This window comes from Cryptomeria japonica, chromosome 7 (genome assembly GCF_030272615.1).
Source record: "Cryptomeria japonica chromosome 7, Sugi_1.0, whole genome shotgun sequence".
NCBI classification, from domain to species: domain Eukaryota; kingdom Viridiplantae; phylum Streptophyta; class Pinopsida; order Cupressales; family Cupressaceae; genus Cryptomeria; species Cryptomeria japonica.
In genome coordinates this window covers 640,167,641-640,190,846 of record NC_081411.1, presented here as the reverse complement: position 1 = coordinate 640,190,846, position 23,206 = coordinate 640,167,641, and the positions used below count along the sequence as shown (strand labels likewise).

Below are 23,206 nucleotides of genomic sequence, written 5' to 3'. Positions count from 1 at the left end.
TATAAAATTAAAAAAACTCATTATTGAAACTTGTACATAAGAACATAATTTATTATCCTCAAATTCTTTAGATTACTTAATCTTGTGTAGTTTATTAAACTTTTCCTATCTTTTTTATTGGATGTCTAGGAAGAGACAAACTTTTCCTATAACCCTTTTACGAATTTTCTATTCTTTTCTTTCATTTAAGATTAATGAAAGCTTATGATTTTCTTATCTTAACTCTTTTGTAAATTTTCTATTCTTTTCTTTCATTTAAGATTTACCAAAGCTTATGATTTTCATATCTTAACCATCCTCAATATAAATATTCTATTCTTTTTTCTTTCATTTAAGACTAAAAAGATCAATTCTTTCTTTTTACTCTTACCCCTCCTCCTGACCTCCTCAATGTAAGTATTCTATTTCCTTTCATTTAAGACTAATGGAAGTGTACGATATATTCTATTCTTTCCTTTATTTCATTGAAGTCTCCGATGAAATTGGATGACATAGAAAAAGATTTGTTAGTCATACATCTGGCATGAGCGAAATGGCTACCCAAGCAAAATAATAGTGTTAGATTTCTCCGGATAACATTCCGGGCCTCACCACTCGCGATCCATGCGAGATCATACGCAAAGATAAATCACGACATGCTTACCTCCCAATTTCTCGGTCCATTAGATGCGGAATGTCTGAAAGCATATTCTATTGAGCTACATCTTTCGTCACAGATTCTTATTCTTTGCCCCCAAAATCACTTCAAATGCTTGATTTATTTACAGAACAAATATCTAGTGCACTATGCTCTAGCTTATCAGCCATGGCTTCCTGTCGTAACGCTTCAAGCAGGGGAATTGCAAATAATGACGCTGGGCGTCAAATTGGATTAGTTTCAACTAAATTAACAAGGCATTCCTTTCGCAACTTGGGTGTGGAAAGAAAAACCCCCAAAAGTTGCTCTGCAAGCCGGTTTCCAGTGACGAGGCGACTCATAGCCATCAAAGCAGTATCTATCATCGATGCCCCTGTTCAGAGCTCTTCCCCGCTGTCAAATTTAGAACAAGAACTCCGCGATTTAAAGATTGTACAAGCCAAGCTTCGAGCTGCCAAGACTGAACGTGACAAAATTGAGATCATAAACCGGCAACGACGAGTAACGTCTTTCTTGGAGAGAAAGGAACAACTGAAAGACCTTTTCGATTTTGAAAAGTTGGGAGAACGTCAATTTTATCTGCTGAAATGTCTTGTGGCCATAGGGCAAGAACACGTTTTGTTTATAGAACAGTCTTGGTTGGACCTGAAACAGGGGCCAGAAAATGGAGGGCAGGTCCGCAGCTCTAGCCCGCTTAAGAATGCCTTATATGTTTTGCTAAGTATGATTGACAACTGGGAGAAGACGGGGAATTACGCTAAAAACCACATGTTTTTGAATTTAAAGACAGGTGAAAATAGCGTCAAAACAGTTCATGCAAAAAATAAGACTTGGAAGGAGGAGATATCCCATGCGCTGGACGGGCTTCTTACTACTCTTGAGGATGTGGAGACATTTTATGATTGCATTGGAGGAATTGTCGGGTAAGAGTTTGTAATTTTAGCTTCGAGTCATTCGAATAGAAGAATTTTACTGTTCATGAGGTCAAATCTGTGGGACATCGGATCTTGTTATTTTAGTATCTTGATTTGTTAATTTATTGCTTGTTTTTCCAACCTCCTCCTCTTTAAACAAATTCTGTAATGAAGCAGCTGCTAAAGAGTCCATGGAGTTGGCTGGAATGTTGCTTTAAGCTTCACACTCTAGAATAAAGTGTTTTTCTAATTAACCGTCCTGACTGTACTAAAGGTAAAACTTTTTCATTCCATTCTTCTTTAGGCCTCTTATTTCACATCAAAGATGATGTAAGCTAGTTCACAACTATATTATTAAGTATCTTCATCCCCAATGTACGTTTGCTTCTATGTATGTCTTTTGTATATCCATTAAGGTAATATTTCCTCAAAAGTTTTTATTTCCTTGTTCTTAGTTGGGCATGTATTTAGGTGGATGCCCTTTGAAGTTTGTTTCATTCAGGATTTCTTTCTCCCATTCAAAACTTCTTTCTCTCATTCAAAACTTCTTTAATGACAGCCTTAGGCCACTCATGTGCTTCCATCTCCTCAATTTTTTAAGATAACTTAAAGGATGCACCATAGCAATGGCCTCAATAGGGAAGGTACCTGTTTCAGCTAGAAGAATCTCATATGGGGCTGAAGCTTTGAGTTTGAATTTACACATAATCATGTGTTTTGAACCCTCTCTATTGACTTCCATTTTACCTCAGAAGTATTTTTAACCCATAATTCACATCTGTAAAACATTACTGTAATAACTAAAACCCTTAATAGAATCTGCATAGTTTTTCAGACGTGTACGTCCACCTCCCTACTTCTATCTTGCAATGCATAAAGTGCTCTCTACGCTCTCAAAAATCCCTTCCTACTTGCTAAAGTCAATTACAAGAACTTGTTACTTCCACTAGAATATTCCTTTCAAAATAAAAGTTGAGCTGTTTTTCCTTCTTTTTATTGGAGAAGATCATGATATAAGTCTTGCTGGTGTTGACTTGCATACCTATTTCCTTGTAAAATTGCTGTGAGGCATATGAGTGCTGTTATAGCCCTTGAACGGATCTATGAAGCACAAAGAGATCATCGACATACAAGAGAAGCCTCTCAACATATTCTTCCAAAAGGATGCCATCCCTTGCTTATTTATCCATTCTTCTAGTTTGCTAATATATGGGCTAAAAAGGTAGGGGAAATAGAGTGTACTAATATATGGGCTAAAAAGGTAGGGAAATAGAGTGTACTAATATATGGGCTAAAAAGGTAGGGGAAATAGGACACTTTGTAAGGAAGTTAAGATAGTGGAACAACTTCCTACACTAACCTTGAGAGGAGGGTTGTGCAAAACTTTTTAGATCTTTACAACAGTTATAAAAACTTAATAAAATAAACATAAATATCATGCATATCATAACATGGTGATTTACGTGGGGAAAACCCTTTTGGGAGAAAAATCCCACACTTCAAAAGCCACCCAATATAAATCAACAATAGAATGCAATATACTTGCAGAGCAAGTTTCTCATAGGAGTATCACCAACTAGAGATCTGGAGGTAATGCAATAGCTATAAGACTCTTACACACAACCTCCATCTTATGCACCTATTATATAGGAGATACAATATATGAAACCGCCAAACGATATTACAAAACCATGAGTTAAAACCATCCAAAAAAGTGGCGCTCAACTTATCTCCAATTGAAGATATCCTATAATGTGTTAAAACACACCTCAACATGTGTAACTCCCTTTATGTGTCCAACCCGTTTTTATATTTCCCATTTCAGGAGACCTAACTTCTGGAGGCCATAATTTGATCTGGAAGTTTGATTGACGACTTGTTTGAAGTACCATAAAACTTGCGAAGTGCTCTATCAAGCTACAACCCACTAGTTCAGTTGTGACCACTTTCGGGCCCAAAAAATGCCTCTAAGGCTTTCAAAATTGACTTTGAAACTTTCAAAAACAAAAAAAATAATATGTTCAAATCTAGACATGGTCTTGCAACGAAAATTTACTGGCATACTTATTTAGCCAATCTGTAACTTTGGGGAAAATTTTGGACCAATCCATGCTCAAATGTCAACTTACTATAAATAGTTATTGTTGTCATTTTATGACACCCTCGGTCCATCAGTGAGAACCGATCAGAGATATGTTCCATGGACCAGCGCTGCCTAGTTGATCAAGGAGAAAAGCAGTGAAATCATGGTTTGAAGTGTTGTCTTGTCGGAAGTTCCTTGGCCCTCTCTTTCTCTAGCCTGGAACTTCGGAACCCCGAGGTTCCGAGTTTCTTTGCCTTATCTTCTTTCTTTCCTGCTCCGGAACTCCAGAACTCCAAGTTTCCGAAGTTCCCTTCCTTCCCTTAGCTTTTCTCTCAAGTCTTCTACCCTGGAACTCCGGAACCCGCAGGTTCCGAAGTTCCTTAGTCTTCAACCCCGGAACTCCGGAACCCCCAGGTTTCGAAGTTCCTTGTCCAACTACAGAGACCTCGGTCCTCGAAGTTCCCCAACTACAGAGACCCCGGTCTTTGAAGTTCTCCAAGTTCCTAAGTCTTCTACCCCGAAACTCCGGAACCCCCAGGTTCCAAAGTTCCTTAGTCTTCAGGTTCCGAAGTTCCTTAGTCTTCTACCTCGGAACTCCGGAACCCCCAAGTTCCGAAGTTCCTTAGTCTTCAACCCTGGAACTCCAGAATCCCTAGGTTCCGAAGTTCCTTGTCCAACTACGGAAACCCCGGTCTCCGAAGTTCCCCAACTACGGTGACCCCGGTCTCCGAGGTTTTCCAACTACTTCCGACTTGCAACACTTCCGGATGGCGTGATCGACACTCAAAGCTTTAAATGCTCCGACAACTTTGGTAACTTATGCACTTTTTTTGTGGAGCCACAGGGGTGCATTTAATGTTTTTGGCAGGATTTCCATCAAGGGAGGTACAGGGCCATGCTTGGTGACTTATGTCATGCTTGACTTTGGAAGGTCAGTCAATCTATCCTCCTGAGAATTGCTTTTGGAGGTATGGCTAGGCTGCTTGCATGTACAAGTCAAGTGCATGCACTTCCCTGCACTTCCAGACTGACATGCAGGGGTCATGGTCACCATTGTAACCCATTTTTCTATATAAGGCTGTTAGGCCTCATTGTAAAGGGTTCTCTCCTTGCTGCCTTGAGCTTTCTTATGCTCTTCTCTTCTCTTGAAGACTTGTAATCTTTTGCATTTCTGCAACTGTAAGATTGGCCTTTGGCCTTGTGATTAATTGAAAATCTCTATTCTTGCCTTCCTTCAACTTATGTATGATGTGTATGTGTTCTTACCTTCATTATAAGTGTATGTTCGTGGTTTTTCTTTCACATGTATGTTGTGTTAGCTTGTTTTTTGAGTGTGACTTGTGGGAATCCTTCTCCCCTCTTGACACTTAGCAAAATTCCAACCTCCATACATGCGTCTGAGTCACTTATGCAACTGAAGTTTGTGCATCTCTTGGGTATTTCGGTTGATTCCTTGTGCCATTTCGGGTGGGCAGAGGAACAATCTCTTCTTGGTGCATCACCTCCCTTTGTTTCAAGCAATTTCTCTCTTCTCTTTTCCTCTGCAAGTTGTTAGGGTAGGCTTAGGAATTAGCTTTGAAGTGTTGAGTTGGTTCAACACCTGCACCTAGATAGAGAAGGAAGCCGGCCTTCTCCAGAGATTCAACCCCCTTGCGCAAGGTCCCACACTTCGGGGTTGTTTCCATGTCTCACAAGGTTGCTGAGTTGATAGCTCAGCAAGGGTGCAAACTTTTGTGATAACAGTTACCTTATGTAAATGCAAGGTTGGGGCACCATTTTCCTAGCACACACTTGTTTGACACCTATGGCACTTCTAAAACGTTTTGAAAGTTCTGTTTGAGTTCTAATTATTACTTGAACTTCCTCATAAAGCCAATGAACAGCCCCACTTGAACAGTCACTTATGCTAGACCTTGGTGTCACAGGATTGTCAGAAAAGTGGATTGCAATTTGCTACTCTAGGCCTGTTGTCTAAGCTAGATTAATTGGACCTTAAAAAGATCTTTATTTTTCTTTACGCAAGTCTGGGTATTAAATACTTATCATATCTTTTCTACGAATAGAAGATAAAATTTATAATGTAAGCAAAAGAGTTTATGGTTTTGTCCTAAGGTCCCTGCTTTTAGTAATGTTCTGTAGTACATCTTTGCACAACTCGATCCATTTATCTAATAATGTCATGCTAATGATAATAACAAAGCCAGTGATTTTAATTTCCATTTGCATACATGTTATTTCTGGATGGTAATATTCTGGAGGCTGTATTTAACTCTGCCTTGCATAGAAAGGCAGAATCTTGTCACTGAACCAATTACTGCTTGTGATCTTGCTTCTCATAGATACATGCACCCTTTGAGTAGTCTCCATGTGTTGCTTTTGATCATACACTGTAGAGTGATAACTTCTTAGAGATGTGATCATTAAGTTACCGAATTTCATTATTTCTTGCATTTTGACAGACTGCCAGCATGAACTATGTAAGTATGCACATTTATAAAAGCTTTTGTGCTAAGTTCATTGAGACTGACAGGTCTGCCAATCTTCATTAGGATAGGAAAAGAACATTATATAGGTTCATACACAGGTATATGCAAAAATCATGACTGACAATAGAAACAAACACAACACAAGGCTAGACAATATAAACTAAGAAGCTGCTGCTACTGCTACCATAGTGATCACTAACACCATCCAAAAGGAACAAGCCCAAGAAAAACTTGATACAAAGGGCCTAATTAACATCTTGTATCTCCAGCAAGATGTGGAAGGGATTGAATCGATCTGTATACTGTTGAACTGAGTGTCTATATGGTTGGTAGAGTTGGAGCAAACATGTTGATAGCTTTTTGTACTTGAGAGGCTAAAAGTGTTTCCAAATCACTTCGTTGGAGACCATTCAAGTGGCAATGGTTGACTCTTTGTTGTGACCAGGAGTTGGACACAATAATACTGCCATGCGAGTGCTTGCTCTTTTATACGAATTTCAATAATGAAATCTGCCGTGGCTCTATGATGGTTTTATGCTGTTTGAAGTATGCCTCTAGACTACAAATTTAAGAATCCAGCATATCCTTGTCAATTGTGCTTTCAAATTGAGCAATAGATATCTTGGGGTCCAACTTGTCAATTTTGATGGCACTAGGAATAAATTGGAGGTTGATTGTTGACCCAGGAGTTGCTGGAACATGCTGGTCATATATCGCATGAGTTTGAGTTGAAACTCCTTTTCTTGTTGTTGATTATGTAGCTCTTGTTAGAGCATTTGCACCACCTTGGGGGTCTGGGTCAAGTTCACACCTGATGGGCATTTGGGACTGCTAAAAACATCCATCACACACATATATATATATATTTTGATGAAGAGATGGTGCAAAAAATAAAGTTTGACAGTAGGCCGGCCATCAACGACACAATTAACAAGAAAATACATTTTTATTGTTCTTTTATACGAATGAAAGTCACAAGGGGAAGTCAGTCCTGTACAACACAGATAAAAGGATAATTATAATGGAATTGATGGAACAATGTATTGGAGGGCACAACGGATTAACCCCTTTTCTTTGACTCTGCTGGCAAAGCATAGGGCACATTGGAATGGTTGTGAGTGATAGCAGACAAAAATGCAGTCTGTACAGAGATGGAAGATGGTCATGACCTCTCAAACCAGAAGATACTTCACTCCAGGTGAATCTGAAACAGCAGGGAATGGATCTGAAATAACAACAAATGGATTTGAAGCATCAGTGAATCATTCTGAAACAGATGCAAATGAACCTGAAACAGCAGCAGATGTATCTGAAACAGCATCAACTGGAAATGCATCTACAGAAGAACTATGATTAAAGGCAGCTATGGTAGCAGACAGGCAAGCCTTGTCAAATGGGTAAAACACAAGACAAACTGTGAGAAAGATGTAGATCCTCAATCCCAAAAAAGAAATTCAGTGCCGATCGAGGATGGTTGGCCCGAAAATGTTAGTAGGGATAACTGAGTGTTAAAAGCAGGAGCTTCATATGTCAAAATTTCACGAGAGTACAGAATGACAAGAGCGTATACGGAATTAGCCAAAAGTTGATTCTATAAACTCTTCATTAGCATGGTTGAATAGATTTACAGGACCGAGGGTGTGTATTGGCTAGATAAGGCCAACCATAAGCAAAGTGTCCCAGAACTGCGCATGCAAAATCAACTCAGTTAGTCTAACTTGCTGTCAGTGACGTTCCATTGAACTGTAGTCCTCCTCATACCCTAAACTACTTTCAGTCAGTGAGGCTTCAATGAACTTTAATTCTCCTCAGTTAGTTTAACCTACAGGCAATCAGTGAGGATCCAGCAAACTTGGCCAAGACTACATGTAGGGTATGTACACCGATATGGTTAATTACAAGAGATGAGATAATTGCAAGGGAGATTTTCATTCAAAATGAAATATTCTATAAATCTAGAAAAAAAGAGGAAAATATCTATTTACAATTTTATTGTTCAAAAGGAACCCAGTAGAACTATGGAGGGGCAAGGAAATCTCATACCTTCCAAATCCAACTTAAATCAAGGAAACTTCCTAGACCTCATGAGCAAAATTGTAGGGAAAAATTGGTTCAGCTGACCAGACTGTCAAGAAGTAGAATTAAGATTGAGCTTGCGTGAAGCCTTGTTGAAGGATCAAAATCCCCAAACAGCCCCAACAATTTGAGAAATAAGGGATGCTATCGACTAGGCCATCCGAGTCCACCTTTTGGCAATAGTATTGTCCTTTAATGACTAAAGAAATCGGAAATGATTGTAAAACCTTGCAAGAACCAAACCAGACTTGAGGTACCTCCAATTGGAGGCAAAAGGGAGATCAAATTCCTTTTCAGAAAACAAATGAGAGTCAGCTAGGAAAAGTCAATATCTTTCTCGAATGATACATGTTTTATTACTAATGAGATCTCTTGCTATGGCATATAGTGTAGATGGAAAGGTTTTGTATGGGATGTATCAAGAATCACCACAAACTTTAACTTGGTCTTTGTTAAATGATTGAATTTCACCTTCTAGGATATGCAGATCCACAGTAGTTTGAAAAACAGTTTGTTTGAGGTTTTTCCTCCATGATAGAGTTTTGCAACATAATAACTACTCTCTTAGGAAAATGTTTGCAGTTGTGAAATCACTATCTTCAACCCAATTATGTTTTGAAGGATAGATTTGAACCTACGAACAAATGCTTGTTGTTCTCCTTTTTCTTTTTTCTTCTGTAGTCAATAAGGTTTTTAAGTTTTCTGTTTTCTTTTTTCTTTTGTAGTCATTAGGGTTTTAATTTTCATATTATAATATATATTCGTTCAGCTCATACTTATAAATGATATGATGTTGCTTATGCTTGTCTGTAGAATGTTTTGAGGTTTAACTTCTATCTTTAACATTTACAATTTGTAGGTACCAAGCTGCAGTTTTGGAACTTATCTTGGCCTCAAAAAAAGAATGGCATTCTTTAAGCAGTCAATTCCATCAAGAGTTTTCTGTTTCAAGCTCATTGAATGAGTGCTATGTTCCTCTTGGACCAGATCTTTCAAAGAACATAGAGTATGCAGCTCAAGCTGCTGTTTGGGGTATTGAGGTAAGCTTAATCTACTAGTGATAACTAGGCATTCATATTCTTGGAAATCATCTTCATTTAAAGACATTTAATATAAAAGTTTATTGCTCCCTCCCTCACAAAATTTTCAATATGTATGCTTTGTAGGGGTTACCAGAGTTGGGAGAAGTTTATCCTCTTGGAGGTTCTGGAGATAGGCTTGGATTGATTGACAAAGAGACAGGCCATTCTCTTCCCGTAGCAATGCTTCCGTATTGTGGTCGGACTTTGTTGGAGGGACTTATTAGAGATTTGCAGGTACTGCAGATTATTTCCATTGCATCTTTTTTCTTAATGCTGAATCTTTTCAAACTTTGGACTATTTAAACTCTTAAATTGGTTATTCTGGTAAAGAATAACTGAAATAACATGGCTTGACAATTTGTAATTGATCAATATATTTACTTTTGGATTAGACCATGCAGATTTGTTTTTGTAGCCAACGTTTCAGATTACACACTATCAATTTGAAATTGGTTCAGGCATGACACTTCTATTGTTTCATCTTAGATTGAACAATGCAGATTGGACTCAACAAAAGCTCAATAACTTAAAAGATTGCTTAAAATTTCATTAATTGAGTACAAAATTACATCATCACGCAAAATCTTGATACAATAGTTAGCTGACAACTATTATGAATTATGATGATTCTCTTTGAAAATCATCATTATAATTCATAAATACATATTACAACATTTTACATCTCCCTCTTCCTTAATCTTGTGAAAACTTGGGGAGATGTTCTAATCCTTGCACTCCACTATAGCTCCTTTCTTCAGAATAGAGGTTGTGTTTGTGGCTTTGGCTCAATCTCCATCCTTCTGTTGGATGACAATGACTTCTTCTTTACCTCATCAATGTTATTTTGTGACAGTTCAATAGTTCCTTTTGTTGCAGCCACATCCTCCATTGCCTGCCTCTTAAAATCAAGAATTTCGTCTACAATAAACAATGGGGTCTTCTCATCCTATCCTTTTCAATTTCTATAAGGATCAATGTCATTCAAAACAATGACCTCTAATTTTTCTTCTACCTTTCTTGTGTGAAGTCAAAGGTTGTATTGTTCAAAGACAAGGTCATTAAAGGGAGTTGATTTATTTTGCTTCTTCGTGTGAATGGCCTCAAATAAACTCCAATTGCGCTCACAACAACAAGCACTAGAAGGTTGACACAAAATACAGAGGGCTAATCAAGATTTGGGGTATTTACACCCTAATCTCTCCATTAAGAACCTACAAAATAAGATATTCAAAAGTTAGTAAGCAAACCATTTTTTTTTAATAGTTGTAAATTTGAAATTGGTAACTTGTAAGATGCATGTAAAGGCTCCAATTTTTCTTACATGGTGATTGAGTGGGTCTTGCTTGGATAGCTAGTGCCAAAGAAAAGAGCTTCCCCCTGCCAATCTTGTAATTTTGCAATTCTTGCCCAATGAGTTCTTTGTCCTCAACCGTGGGTGTTCTCTCAATGCATGTCGTGAGGCCCTCCATAAAAAATTAATTTGGATTTGCAAAGCTATCAAAATAGAAACAATTGGGGTTGAGGAAGTACCTTGCTACACGAACAGGTTAGTAGGGTTGATTGTTCCATCTTTGATCAATGATCTCCCAAATGGGATGTAATGTCCCCTTTTGGGATCACCTTATCCTTCACCCTAAATTGACAATTCCAAAATGAAACAAGGGCAAAACATAGAGAGAGATATAATCTTCAGTTAAGAATAAGATAAGCTTGTTTTCGAAACCTGCAACCAGATTAGACAACAATGTAGATATAACTCATGAAATACATCCAATTCTAGGGTTAGGAAATGTATATATATATATATATATATATATATATATATATATATATATATATATATATATATATATATATATATATATATATATATATCGATTTACACAACAAAATTCGATGATTACATGGAAGCTCAACCATAGCGAGGGTTGTTTTGGGAGACATGATGAGGTGTCCCAAGGATCGTCTACCCTAGGCCCAACAACAAGACCTTATCCTCTGTGGCCTCATGTGGTCCTTAACCGATGTCCTAAACCATCATCATGAGGTGTACCTAGTCAGTGCTTTACGCTGTTCCCCTCCATCATGTCAACCTCTTACCCCTTATGATTGATTCACTTGAACAATTGATCAATGTGGAGATAGTAGGGGAGCTGCAATAGGGTGCCCTAGGTCCAAGGTCAGGACCTTATACTCCTTTGCCTCGTGTGGTCCTTGGACCTTAACCGATGGTCCTAAACCATCATCGTGAGGTGGCCTTGTGGTCCTTAACCATCTTTACGAGGTGCCATATCTAGTGAGGAATCTTTCACCGTTCCCCCTCCTTCCCTTCCTTCCTTCCACATGATCGAGAAGTGTATGGATATTTAGATTCAAGCATATTTCTGAGATTGCCTTGCTGTAGATATGATTGCAATTGCTGATGCAGATGTAATTTTGGTTTGATTACTGCCATATTCCTTAAATTCTGCCCACAAATCTGCTATCTATCTGCTCATAAGTCTGCTATAATGATCTTCAATTCTGCACATAAATCTCCTTCAGGAATATGCTATAATTTACACTCAGATCCTGTCTAAAAATCTACACCCAGGTCGACTATTAGAGCCTGATTCTTCATTGCTTAAGATCTGCTCATGTATGATTGGATAACCCCCAATTCCTTCTGCTGTTTGTTTGATTGTCTCTGCTATATGAGTGCTTCTACTGGATGATCGATTGTGTCCTCCTCCTTGCATTTCCTTTCCTACCCAGAAGAATTTGATATGTTACTATTTAATCAGATCTACTGCAAATGAAATATCTTTGCAGATGTTCGATGCTCTGCCCTGATGGCTGATGTTTATGACTGATTTGCAGTATTCAAATTTCTGAACTGACTCTTTATTCTGTTCTATCTCTGCTCCTCTTTCTGCTTTTAGACTGCTCTAAATGGAAGAGATGTGCAACTGAAACCCATGATAAATGATCTCCAAAGACCTTCCTTTTATACCCCACACATGCCAAAAGTTGCGACCTTTTGAAACAGGTTGGCCAGCTTGAAAAATTATTATTTATTTATTATTATATATATTTTTGATTAATTAAAGACCCTTGCCCTAGGGTAAGCGCACCTTTCTATGGGGTCGGACCTCTTGTTGAGGGTAAAAATAAATTGAAAATTATTTTGATTTCTTTTTACAAGGTTGGCTCTTGATGGGGCATCCAATATTTGATTTTTATTTTATTTTTTATATTTATTTTTTTGTTGCCTTTAACCAGGTTGGTTTTTAAATATGTTTTCATTTTATCTAACTCTACCAACCATTCAAAAGGACTAATAACTCGTTCCCTTGGTCAGCAAACTATAAGTCTTAATAAAATCAGTAAACAAAACTATTTCTAAAGCCACGATGAATAGGCACTAATCCCTCATGATTCACACAGCAAGAGTATCATCGATTATTGCAAAGGAATCAAGTGAATGGTAGTGATAGAAAGTCAAAAGGTGCCTTAAACACAAATCAATAAATCATAGACAATAGCGATTTGTTAATGGAAAGGCAGTTGATGGTTTACAAGAGATGCCTCTTTTGGGAAGGGGTATCCTTAGCAAAGGTCATGACTATCCGTCCCTTCTTGGCAGACCACATATTGCATCCAGGGGGGAATATGAATAAGTATTTGATCTGATGTAAGCAAGTTAAGGCAGAAATAAGTGTTTAATCAGCATCGAAGGAACTGATTATATTAATATACTGGTAGATCATTATTATATTACTGGCAGTTATGGTGGTGACAGCAGATTGGTATGCCTATGAGAGGACAGGTTGGTTTGTGTAGGGAAAGGCAGAGTAATTCGGTCACTAGATGGGTAAATCCCAAGATGGGTAAGGACATATTTCTGAAGCCTTCAGGGAGAGTCCCGAGATGAGCATAAACATATGTTCCTAAGAAACCTTGAGGGAGCCCGCTCGTAGACTGTTTCCAAGCACCTTAGCACAGTAATTCCACCATCTTCCGTAGGGTTAGGGAAGAAGTGAGGGCGAACTCTAAATTTAATGTTATTTATTGCATTATATATACTTCTAATCTCAATAACCTAATTTAAGACATAATGATGTTAAATGATGTATGTAACTATTGGGAAACATGTAGCGTTCTAATAGGGGACATTACAGCATGACATGGGATCAAATTTAAGTCGTCCCCCCTAGTAATAGTTTTAGTTGGAAGCTTTGGCCCTATCCATGACCTTAGAAATGTACCCCAATTGGGTTTTGGTCCCCATCTACCAAGTGCATAACTCTAACAAGGGCTTCGACATTGACAAACAAACAAATTAAAGTTAAAAGTTTATAATGAAAGAAAATACTTTTAAAGTTAAAAAATAAAAGATTCAATTTGAATTTTAAATTGAAGTTTTTAGGTTACCTTGATGATCTTTGTATCTCTCTATACAAATAGATTATAAAGACTATCCTTGCAATCCTCTTTCATTTAGGCATCTTTGAATATTATGAGTCTAGCCATTCTTGAATCACAAACGTTTGTTTCAAAGAAGTCAACAAATCAATAATGCTTTGCAATGTTAAAAAGATCGGTGCAAACCTTGTGACACTCAATTGCACTAGCTCTTTCCGTTTGGTATGATCTCTCATCGAACTAGGAACCCAAGGGTGATTATAAATAAATTTTGTTATGTTTCTTGCATCTTCTATTTGCCTATGTCCTCCAAAAGAAGGTCAAGGCAATGTGTTGAGCAAGGGGTTCAAAAGAGTGATGAAGGCCTCTCTTGAAGCAATCTCTCAGCCACCACATTCGTTGTTGCATTGTTAGTTAAAATTCACACTACATTCTCTATGCCCACCTCTAAGACAACTTCCTCCAACATCAGACTCAAATTTTTTGCATTTTTACTTTGTTAGAGGCATTAATTGATGCAGTCGGCCAAGTAATAAATGTAAATATAATTGTGTCGGCTGAGAGTTTATTTCTTTATGTTTTTGTTAGTCATTTGTTATGCATTGTAATTGGTAGTTCCCAATTGGTTGTCAGTTAGTTATCAACAGTTGGTAATCTTAACCAACATCGTCTACTATATATTGTATTTTGGTTCATAGTCGGAAACTCACAACTGACTAGTAGGCTGATATATGAATATTGTAACAATTGCTTATCATTGAATAGTAAAAAAGAGAATGACATATCTTTCGTATACTGTTGTAAATGCTAATTGCTAGTACTTGTAATTCTGTTTACTTTTGTAATTGGTAGAGTTAGGCAATACCCAGAAGATTCTTGCATCAAGATTCAAAACTGCTATTTTTGACAGTTGCTTTTTTGGAGGTCTTGTTTATGAGTAGGGTGTTAAAGGCCTGTTTTAGGTTGCTTTATCTAGTGTTTATTTATTCTTTCTTTGGGTTCATTGTTTGTTTTAAATTCTTTTGTTACTACTTTTTAGACGCTTTTAAGAGTTTCTGCCTCAAAACAATGTTTTCTGACTATTAATTATTATCATAAATTTTAAAAACTGTGTATTTTGTAACCTACAAATAAGCGCTTGGAGCAAAATAATTATTAATGGCAGTTAATGCTACACTTTTCTTGCTAAAATATTGTTCAATTTGTTATCTTGGTGTTTGCATTACCATGTTTGTAATTTCATCAATTGAATCAAAAGTAGATTATAGTGTCAAGATTTGTATTGATTACTGTCTATCAATGTTGTAGCTTTGCATGCAATGCAACCTTTCAATTCGTGAAATTGTATGTTGTTATTTGTCCAAAATTTATTCATTTTCAAATGTTTTATGCCCTGAACGGTTGGTTTGAGTTGTCTCAAAACAGTCAAATTAAAATGCTAACAAAAGTTTAAATTACTCTAATCTACTCCAGTCTTTTCAAATTAGAGGTATGTAAGATAGCATAAACAAGGGATGTATACGTGATGCTTTTTCACGTCTCAAGTCAAGAAAAAGTTAGGGGCACACCCTCTGATTCAATTCGAGCTTCCAGTTTTGGATGGAAGAAGAAGACTTATTCTAGAACCATATAATTTTAGAAACATGAACCAGGACCTTATGTTTAATACATTAAAGGAATGTTTAATACATTAAAGGAATACCTAATAAAATGAAAAAAATGACCAAGGAAGAATTTTTTTGGGAAAGCCAATTCTTTGTGGATTTTCTCATACTTTGCTTCCTATGCTTTGAGCATGGCACATTTTGGAATGGAGGACTTTTCATCATCCTAATTAGTTATTATGGACTATCTTTAAGGGGATGCATCCCTACAATTTCATTCCCTCTCTTATACACACACACAAACTCACTCTTTTTATCCTTAATATCCTCTCATATTTAATATTTATATAAATTTATGTATTATTATATTGTATATTCTCGATTGTTCCATTCTATTTCATTACCCCTTATAGACTTGGATGTCCTATACAATTGGAAAACATTGTTAACAACTGCTCAACAACAGCTTGACCAATGATATTCCATGTGCTTAGTTTGTTACATTTCTTATCACATCAATGATTTCTACTTTTTACTGACATAATGTATGTAAAGCTGGACTTCACCTTATTTGTAATTGATGTGCAAATTAGAGGTCATCATTACAACATGGTGACTAACATACGTTACCATCATCTGAAGCTAGAATGTGCATGATTTAGTGACAAGCACCTTATTTTTGGTTCCTTGTGCACCATATTAAGCATTTGTCTGACTAATATTTTGGAAAATTTAGACTGCAAGTTGAGGTTTCAAGATGAACTTCAGACATCTCGCATGTGTACATTTGCAAAAGCGATTATTTCTTTTCTTTGCCAGTTTGTTTAATGGAGGATGAGAGGGAGAGGGAAAAGGAAGCAAAGTTTCTTCAACGATGGAATTAAATGATTTTGCAGGCAAGGGAGTTTCTTTACTACAAAATATATGAAAAACAACATATCACTCCTGTGGCAATTATGACGAGTGCAGCGAAAGACAACCACAAACACATCATGGCACTTTGTGAAAAGCATGAGTGGTTTGGTCGAGGAAGAAGGAGCTTTCAATTGTTTGAACAGGTTTCTCTCAATTTTATGTAGACATTCATTTTCATTATCACAAATAAAGGCAAGTACATTAGACTCTTGTTTTATCTAATCACAATGTTATTGTTGCTTGCAGCCACTGGTACCAACCGTTGATGCAGATGATGGGAAGTGGGTGAAAAGCGAGCCTTTTAAATTGGTACTTAAGCCAGGAGGCCATGGTGTCATATGGAAGCTCGCTAGTGATAAAGGAATTTTTAACTGGTTTTACAGTCATGGTTGTAAATCTGCAACAGTTCGGCAGATCAGGTATATAAACAGAGTCAGTAAGATTGCTTTGTTTTTCTCGAGCTCTTAATGAATGTTTTGTGATGACCTAGAGATTCCAATGTAATACTCAGCCATTTGACTAAATTGATGATATGTTTTTCCTTAATTCTACAGTAATCCAGTTGCTGCTACTGATGTAACTCTTCTTGCCTTGGCTGGCATAGGTCTTCACAACGGAAAGGTTGAACATTACCCTTTAGCTAATTTTAAGAAACTGCATATAATTTCTTCGTTAATAGTTTCTTTATGTGGACAAAGTGCACTCGTGATCCTAGGGCTTATATAATATGTCTTGACTCTTAACATAGATAGAGTTCCTGCTCACTGGATCTGGTACTGCAGTGTCACCTGCCATTAATTAAGCCAAATTTGTCAGTGGAATAAATAATAGTTATGTTGAGACTGCATTTCATTCTATTTATGGCGTTAAGCAGTTCTTGAATCAATAAATTTTGCATGTTACTTTATCCTCTCATTGTGTTCCTATGTGTAACTTTTTCCTAAACTGTGGTTTCTGTCTCTATTCTGGTGTTCTTCTTAACATTATGGTTAGATTCCTCTATGCAATCCTTATTAGTTTTCTTTGAAGTCATTCATCATATTGGTTTGCAGAAGTCCAAGATTATTATTGTATTTTAATGCCAAGTAGGTTTCATATTAATTTCTATCACGCTACTATCTTTAGTCTGTTTACCTTTCGACCCTGATGTTGGTTGTCCCTGGGCTTTTAGAGTGCACTTGTGAATGTTTCAGAATTTATACATTATGATTTGTTTTTCTTGCATAATAATACTGTGAAGCATTCTTGTAATTTGATGTTTTGTAAAATAACTTACAATGTTTTCTTCAACAACATACATTTTGACCTCAGATGTACAGTATGAGGGCTTATATTGAGAATTAGGCATGTCATATATTTTAATGATAAAAGGTGTAAAGTGCATAAGATAATGATTTTGGTTTCAGCTACATGATATCTTTTTCTGTGGACTGTAGCTTTAATTTTGTTCAAGTTTTCATATAATGGTAACCAAGACTTGTTAAAAAAATTCTAATATCTAATGCATCTCTGAATGAACTCAATCTGATTAATTTTATATTTGGTAATTTTTGCAATCGAGTGATTTCTCTCAGTAGTAATTTTTCTCTTCTATATTTGTTTACTGTTTATGCAGAAACTTGGTTTTGCCTCATGTCAACGCCGTGTTGGTGCTACTGAGGGAGTAAATGTTTTGTTGGAACGTAATACAATTGCTGGATGTTGGGAATATGGTTTAACCTGCATTGAATATACAGAGTTCGATAAGTTGGGTATTATAGATGCTCCTGTTTCACCTGGAAGGCAATTTTCTTTCCCTTTATTCATATGCTTTTCCTCTTTCTCTAGTGTTCTATAGTTTACATGACGAATCTGAAGTGACTGAACTACTTTCCTTTTGAAACAGCCAAGCTATATACTATGACTTTTCTTGATTCACTATTTATCAAGTCACTATCTGCATGGGAGTCTGTCTTACATGTCAGACGTGTATGGTCATTAGTAAATTTAAATAAAAAATCTATGTGTCAGTGGCATAATGCTTGAGGCAACCAATGCCAAAATTCTTTCTTGCAATCAATAAATACAATCATATGATAATGCCATGTTGTACATGAACATCACATATTGGTTAGAACAGCGAGTCTTGAATAAATAGTTAAGCAAGATCACTAATGCCATGTTGTAGATGAACAGAATGTTTTGGTTACAGTGGCTAGTCTTGAATAAATAGGCAAGCAAGACCATGGGGATGACAAGTTTTGAGATGACATTCATTGATAATTCAGAATATTGTCTAAAATATTGTGTAGGTTTGAGAATGAGGGGATCAAACAAATCCTGGTGGATAGAAGTAACAAGCATGAATAATGTATAAAGAAAATACATACAATCCAACATATAGGTGGTTAATGCATGTTCAGTATGAAAAATACTACATCAATTTTTCTCCATGATCAGGTTTAGAGGTTTCCCAATTGTGCTTTTGAGTTCTCTGGTTAGAGGTTGGTTCAATTAAATGATTTACAATCAATTCTTTGATTGTTGATTATAAATATCCACCAAAGTTTTATGATTGTTTTCACTTTTTTTATTCTATACTATTTATATAGAACATCTGGAGAGACTGATGTTCCAATCCTGGGAAATAATGCATTTAGAGACAACAAGTCTAAAAAGTGTAAGAAGGAAAGAAATTATATTGTTCTTGAGTGATTAAAGTAGGTCACTGGGACTACAAAGTACATCTAGTTTAAATAGAAAATTACTAGGGTTGGAAAACTAGGCAGTAAAAATAAGCAAACAGTAAACACTAAAAATATGTGATTAAAGTACAAATTACAATATGCAAATTTCCATGAGCAAGGACCCTGTAATGTGTTAAGGGGGTGATGACAAGCAATTTTGAGTACAAGGCTGGAATCCAGCACTGTCACACTCCATGGCAAAGCTAGAGATGAAAGAACAAACAATATTATGGTCCATCTCCATGAATTGGTTGATGCATTTTCTATTAAGAGGGAGTGTTCAAGGCTAAAGGGACCAGGTTGTATGATCCCAAGAGGAATCAGTGTACTTCTAGAACATTTCCTAATACACGGTCAATAAACATCTACAAGTAAGTGAGAAACTGGTCATGTGTACTGTGTACCCGTCCCTGTAACCTAGATTGTGCAATGAGGAGAAGTGATGGCAAATGCATCCTGCCTAGGCTGAGTGAAAAAGTTGGTGTGCAACTAGTTGTAATATGCTTTCTCAATGGTTTGTACTTTGTATAATTTGTTTTACCATATCTCAGGCATTGAAATTCTTAGAAATCGTTCTTGTTCTATGATTAAAATTTAAAAACTTAGTCTATTTTCTTGATTCTTGGTCAATGTGTAGAAGATATGGTTGATGATTTTCAGGGTACAGACTCTGTTCTCTTAATTTGTATTTATCTAACTATAATTTCCTCATATCTTATATCTCTCTCTCTCTCTCTTTTTCATTTCCTTTCCCAGTATGCTACCCTGAATTGGAATCACTTTAAAAAATGTAGGGCATCATTACATAACAATCCTAGTTGCAGATCACATTGATAACACCATGCCAAAATAAAGTCTCTGAACTAAATAGATTTAAATCTACTTGACAAAATCACAAAATACTTATCCATAAATGATAAACGCAGATGTTAGAAAGCAACGAAACAAACTTGTCTTATTTAATGCATGCTTGTGGATTCTTGCCACAGTATAATATATAAACATAAATTCTTAAATAAATTATTTGACTGATACCCATTTATGAGAAATATCTGTGTTGCATACAAAACCTGTTTAGTGTTTGTTTGTTTTATCAAGTTCTGGAAATTCTTTATTCTGTGGTTTAAACTCAATTCATATTCTTTCTAGTAAACTGTGTCATCCACTAAAATGAGGAAACGTATTCCAACATAATGAGGTCTATTAATCATACAGGAAGACGATTTTCTTGCTTAAAGACTATTATGCATGAAATGTTTTCATGATTTTATTTCAGAACACCACAGGAAAGTCATTCAACATGACTAAGCTAAAAATGTTTTACTGTATCATTTAGTGTGCAGGCACAATATCCAGCTAACACCAATGTTCTTTATGTTGACTTGGCCACTGTTGAGCGGATTGGATCCAGCAAAAGTGAAGCATCCTTACCAGGAATGATTTTGAACTTGAAGAAGCCTATTATCTATGAGGACTATCTTGGAGTAAAACACAGGTACAATGCTTGATTAAAATTCTTTTCTTATGAAATTTCAGCCGCATTTTCTCTTAGCATAGCTTGTTTATCTAGGTGCAGTGAAGGATGTTTCTTGATATGGTTTTGCATGCACAAACTTACATAAACAATATCATTATGGTGTTTACTTGGATAATGTTTGTAGCCCTTTACTAAATGTCAATATTATAATCAATGGTGGATAAACAGGCAACTCAAATCTTGTTCACGTTTGGTACAGTTTTCTATGAAGTTTAGATCACCAAGACGAAATTTAGGGTTTGTAATTCTCGTGTTACTAGAAAAACGATCTTAACCGTGTTAGTTTCAGTTTTGCAGTTTTCTTGTTTCTTTGTTTATGTAATTTATAGTATGTAAAAGCCCCTATCCATTTATAATTTCTCTCTGATATGTCTTTTGTCATTATTTCATGTTTTATGCTACATATAGAAAGGACACACTGCAGTGAGAAGAAAGTTTATGAGATGCTAAATCTGCAGAAGTTGAACAGTGTCAGACAGTTTCTGATCCATTTTGATCATCATAACGTGTTTTTCTATAACATCTTGAACTGTTGGACCTACTGTTAATGTGCAGGATCAACTATTTATTTCATGCGATTCCTTGCATTATATAGAAATTGTAAAATTCACATTACTGAATAGAAAGTCATCAAAGTGATTTGGTGCAGGACCACTGTAAACATGCATATGGACCAGAGTCTGAAATGTTTTTTAAGAGCTTGGATAAGAAGTACATTAAGAGATTGTAGGCAAAAGATTGACTATATGACTATATCATGGTAAGCAACCGTGAAAATATAAGGATGGATTTCTTTATAAGTAGAGGTAGAGAGAGAGCAGCACATCTTCAAATTGGGCCATGGTGGTGTGTACACTACCTTTTTTTGTGATGTCACTCAATATCTCTTGAGTTCCTGACCTCATTATCATGGTTCACGTGCTCTTCCTGTGGTTGTTTCTTTGTGTTGTGTATAATGATTGAGTATAGGTCTTCTTGGGTTTCTAGTTATATGGGAATCAGCCATGGTACTGGCAGCAAAATGTGCAATGTGTTGGGCTGGGTATCGTACATCATGCAAGTCCTAGTGCTAGTTGCAATTATTTAATATTTGTAAAATATTGTAAATGTTGGGTGCTCGTGGAAAAGGGCTTCCTTCCATGCAAGGAGAGAATCTTGAGATTTCTTTGTTGGCACTTTCCATTATGAGTCATTGGTCTTATAATAGTTGTAAGAAGTCATTGAAGAGGGATTACAAGTTAGACTATGCCCGTATCTTTGATTGATGAGGTGTTTAAGAGATTAATGCACCACATGGAGTGTTTAGGAGTTACATGGGCCTTCTTGAGGTCAAATGCTCCAATCAAGAGTTACATTATAATTGTGGAGGAGTTTCTCTTAGAGAGGGGCACATGGGTCCAACATGGACTCGTTCGACCAAGACTTGGCTCATGCTTTTGAAAATTCAATGTTGTTTCTTGGATCCCCCTGGCTAATAAATTGGGGGCTTGGGATGGAATTGTATGGTTGGCTTTATATAGGTTTGTGCTGTTGGGATTACTATAGAGCTGGAAGTTGAAGATCTCCAAAGAAACATAGATATTGCATTAATGTATTGTAATCTGTAACTACTTTGTTTAGTTAATAGATTGAGTGTCCTTTCTTGTTGGGTTCTTTCCCCTTTCAAGGTTTTTCTTAGGGTATGTCTTGCATTCATATCTAGAACTTTGTGATAATTATTTAAAATATAGCTTACTTGTATCACTTCTCTCTTTGGATTAAGGAGGAATTCATCATTTTTGCTTTCACAATGATGTGTTGGTACTTGGGGCTCACAACCTTGTACAACAACAATAAAAGAGAGAATTGTAGAAAATGATTGACCATAAAAGTGTGTCATGATAAGAAATCCTCAAATCGCAAGGAGGGGTCTCTTCTTTAGTAGAGGTAGAGAACACAATGTCGTCAAATTCATCCATGGTGGTGTATTGTTGTGGCGTTATCACACATCGCCCCATTGCAATTGGGGATCTGTTGGTGTCTATTTTATCATCTACCAAACATTAGAATAAGATACGCAAAGGTATTCTATCCTCTTTTGAAAAATCACTACTGATTCCAAGGTCTATATGTGCGAACAAGCGACTTTAATGAAATAGCTACTTGGGTAGTGTATGCTGAAAATCTCAAGGGGGACTTGTTGATGTGTGTTTTATGCACATAACATTTCAGAATAAAATACCAAGGTAATTTACCCTCTCTTGAACAAAATCACCTCAGATGCTAAGGATAAGATCAACTAAAATGATTCCAAGGTTTCTACATGTCAGGTCTTGACGAATGGGTAACTCAATGGTCGATGTGAATTGCTGTGTTCACTTGGGGACTTACGCAAATGTTAGGATTATCTTCTTCGATCATGAAGATGCGGAATAGGTGTACTGACAACTTAAGATTTATCAATGAAGCTCTAAACTTAATTCATACTAAAACATGGGCAAAAGGAATAGGGTTCAAGAAATCTATTCCAAGCCTAGGAATGTAGGAAATGGTGAGTAGATCTAGTGGAATCAAACTAGGCGAGGTCTCACAAACAGGTATTGACACAAGCTTAGTACAATTGTCTAAGGTATACTTAAAGATTTTCAGGCTATCACCATCAAACGTTGACACCATCCAAGTTGATGCTTGTCAAGGGACGCGTAATAGTTGAAGTTAAGCTTACTCAAATTTCTAGTTGACCACACAAGGCGCACTTACCAG

The 23,206-nt window shown here is 36.5% G+C and overlaps 1 protein-coding gene across 3 annotated transcripts in view; it reads left to right on the top strand.

The window, feature by feature from the left end:
* Positions 1-465: 465 nt before the first annotated feature.
* LOC131057445 (UTP--glucose-1-phosphate uridylyltransferase 3, chloroplastic) overlaps positions 466-23,206 on the top strand; it is a 158,966-nt gene continuing 136,225 nt past the window's right edge. For 2 of the 3 annotated variants that reach the window (XM_057991633.2, XM_057991632.2), the window contains exons 1-8: positions 466-1,560; positions 9,056-9,236; positions 9,363-9,512; positions 16,183-16,344; positions 16,448-16,620; positions 16,756-16,822; positions 17,817-17,983; positions 20,264-20,422. In XM_057991633.2, the coding sequence (XP_057847616.2) occupies positions 749-1,560; positions 9,056-9,236; positions 9,363-9,512; positions 16,183-16,344; positions 16,448-16,620; positions 16,756-16,822; positions 17,817-17,983; positions 20,264-20,422 (1,871 nt within the window). In that variant the 5' untranslated portion in view covers positions 466-748. The remainder of the gene's footprint in view (positions 1,561-9,055; positions 9,237-9,362; positions 9,513-16,182; positions 16,345-16,447; positions 16,621-16,755; positions 16,823-17,816; positions 17,984-20,263; positions 20,423-23,206) is intronic. The other variant, XM_057991634.2, reaches the window with a different exon arrangement.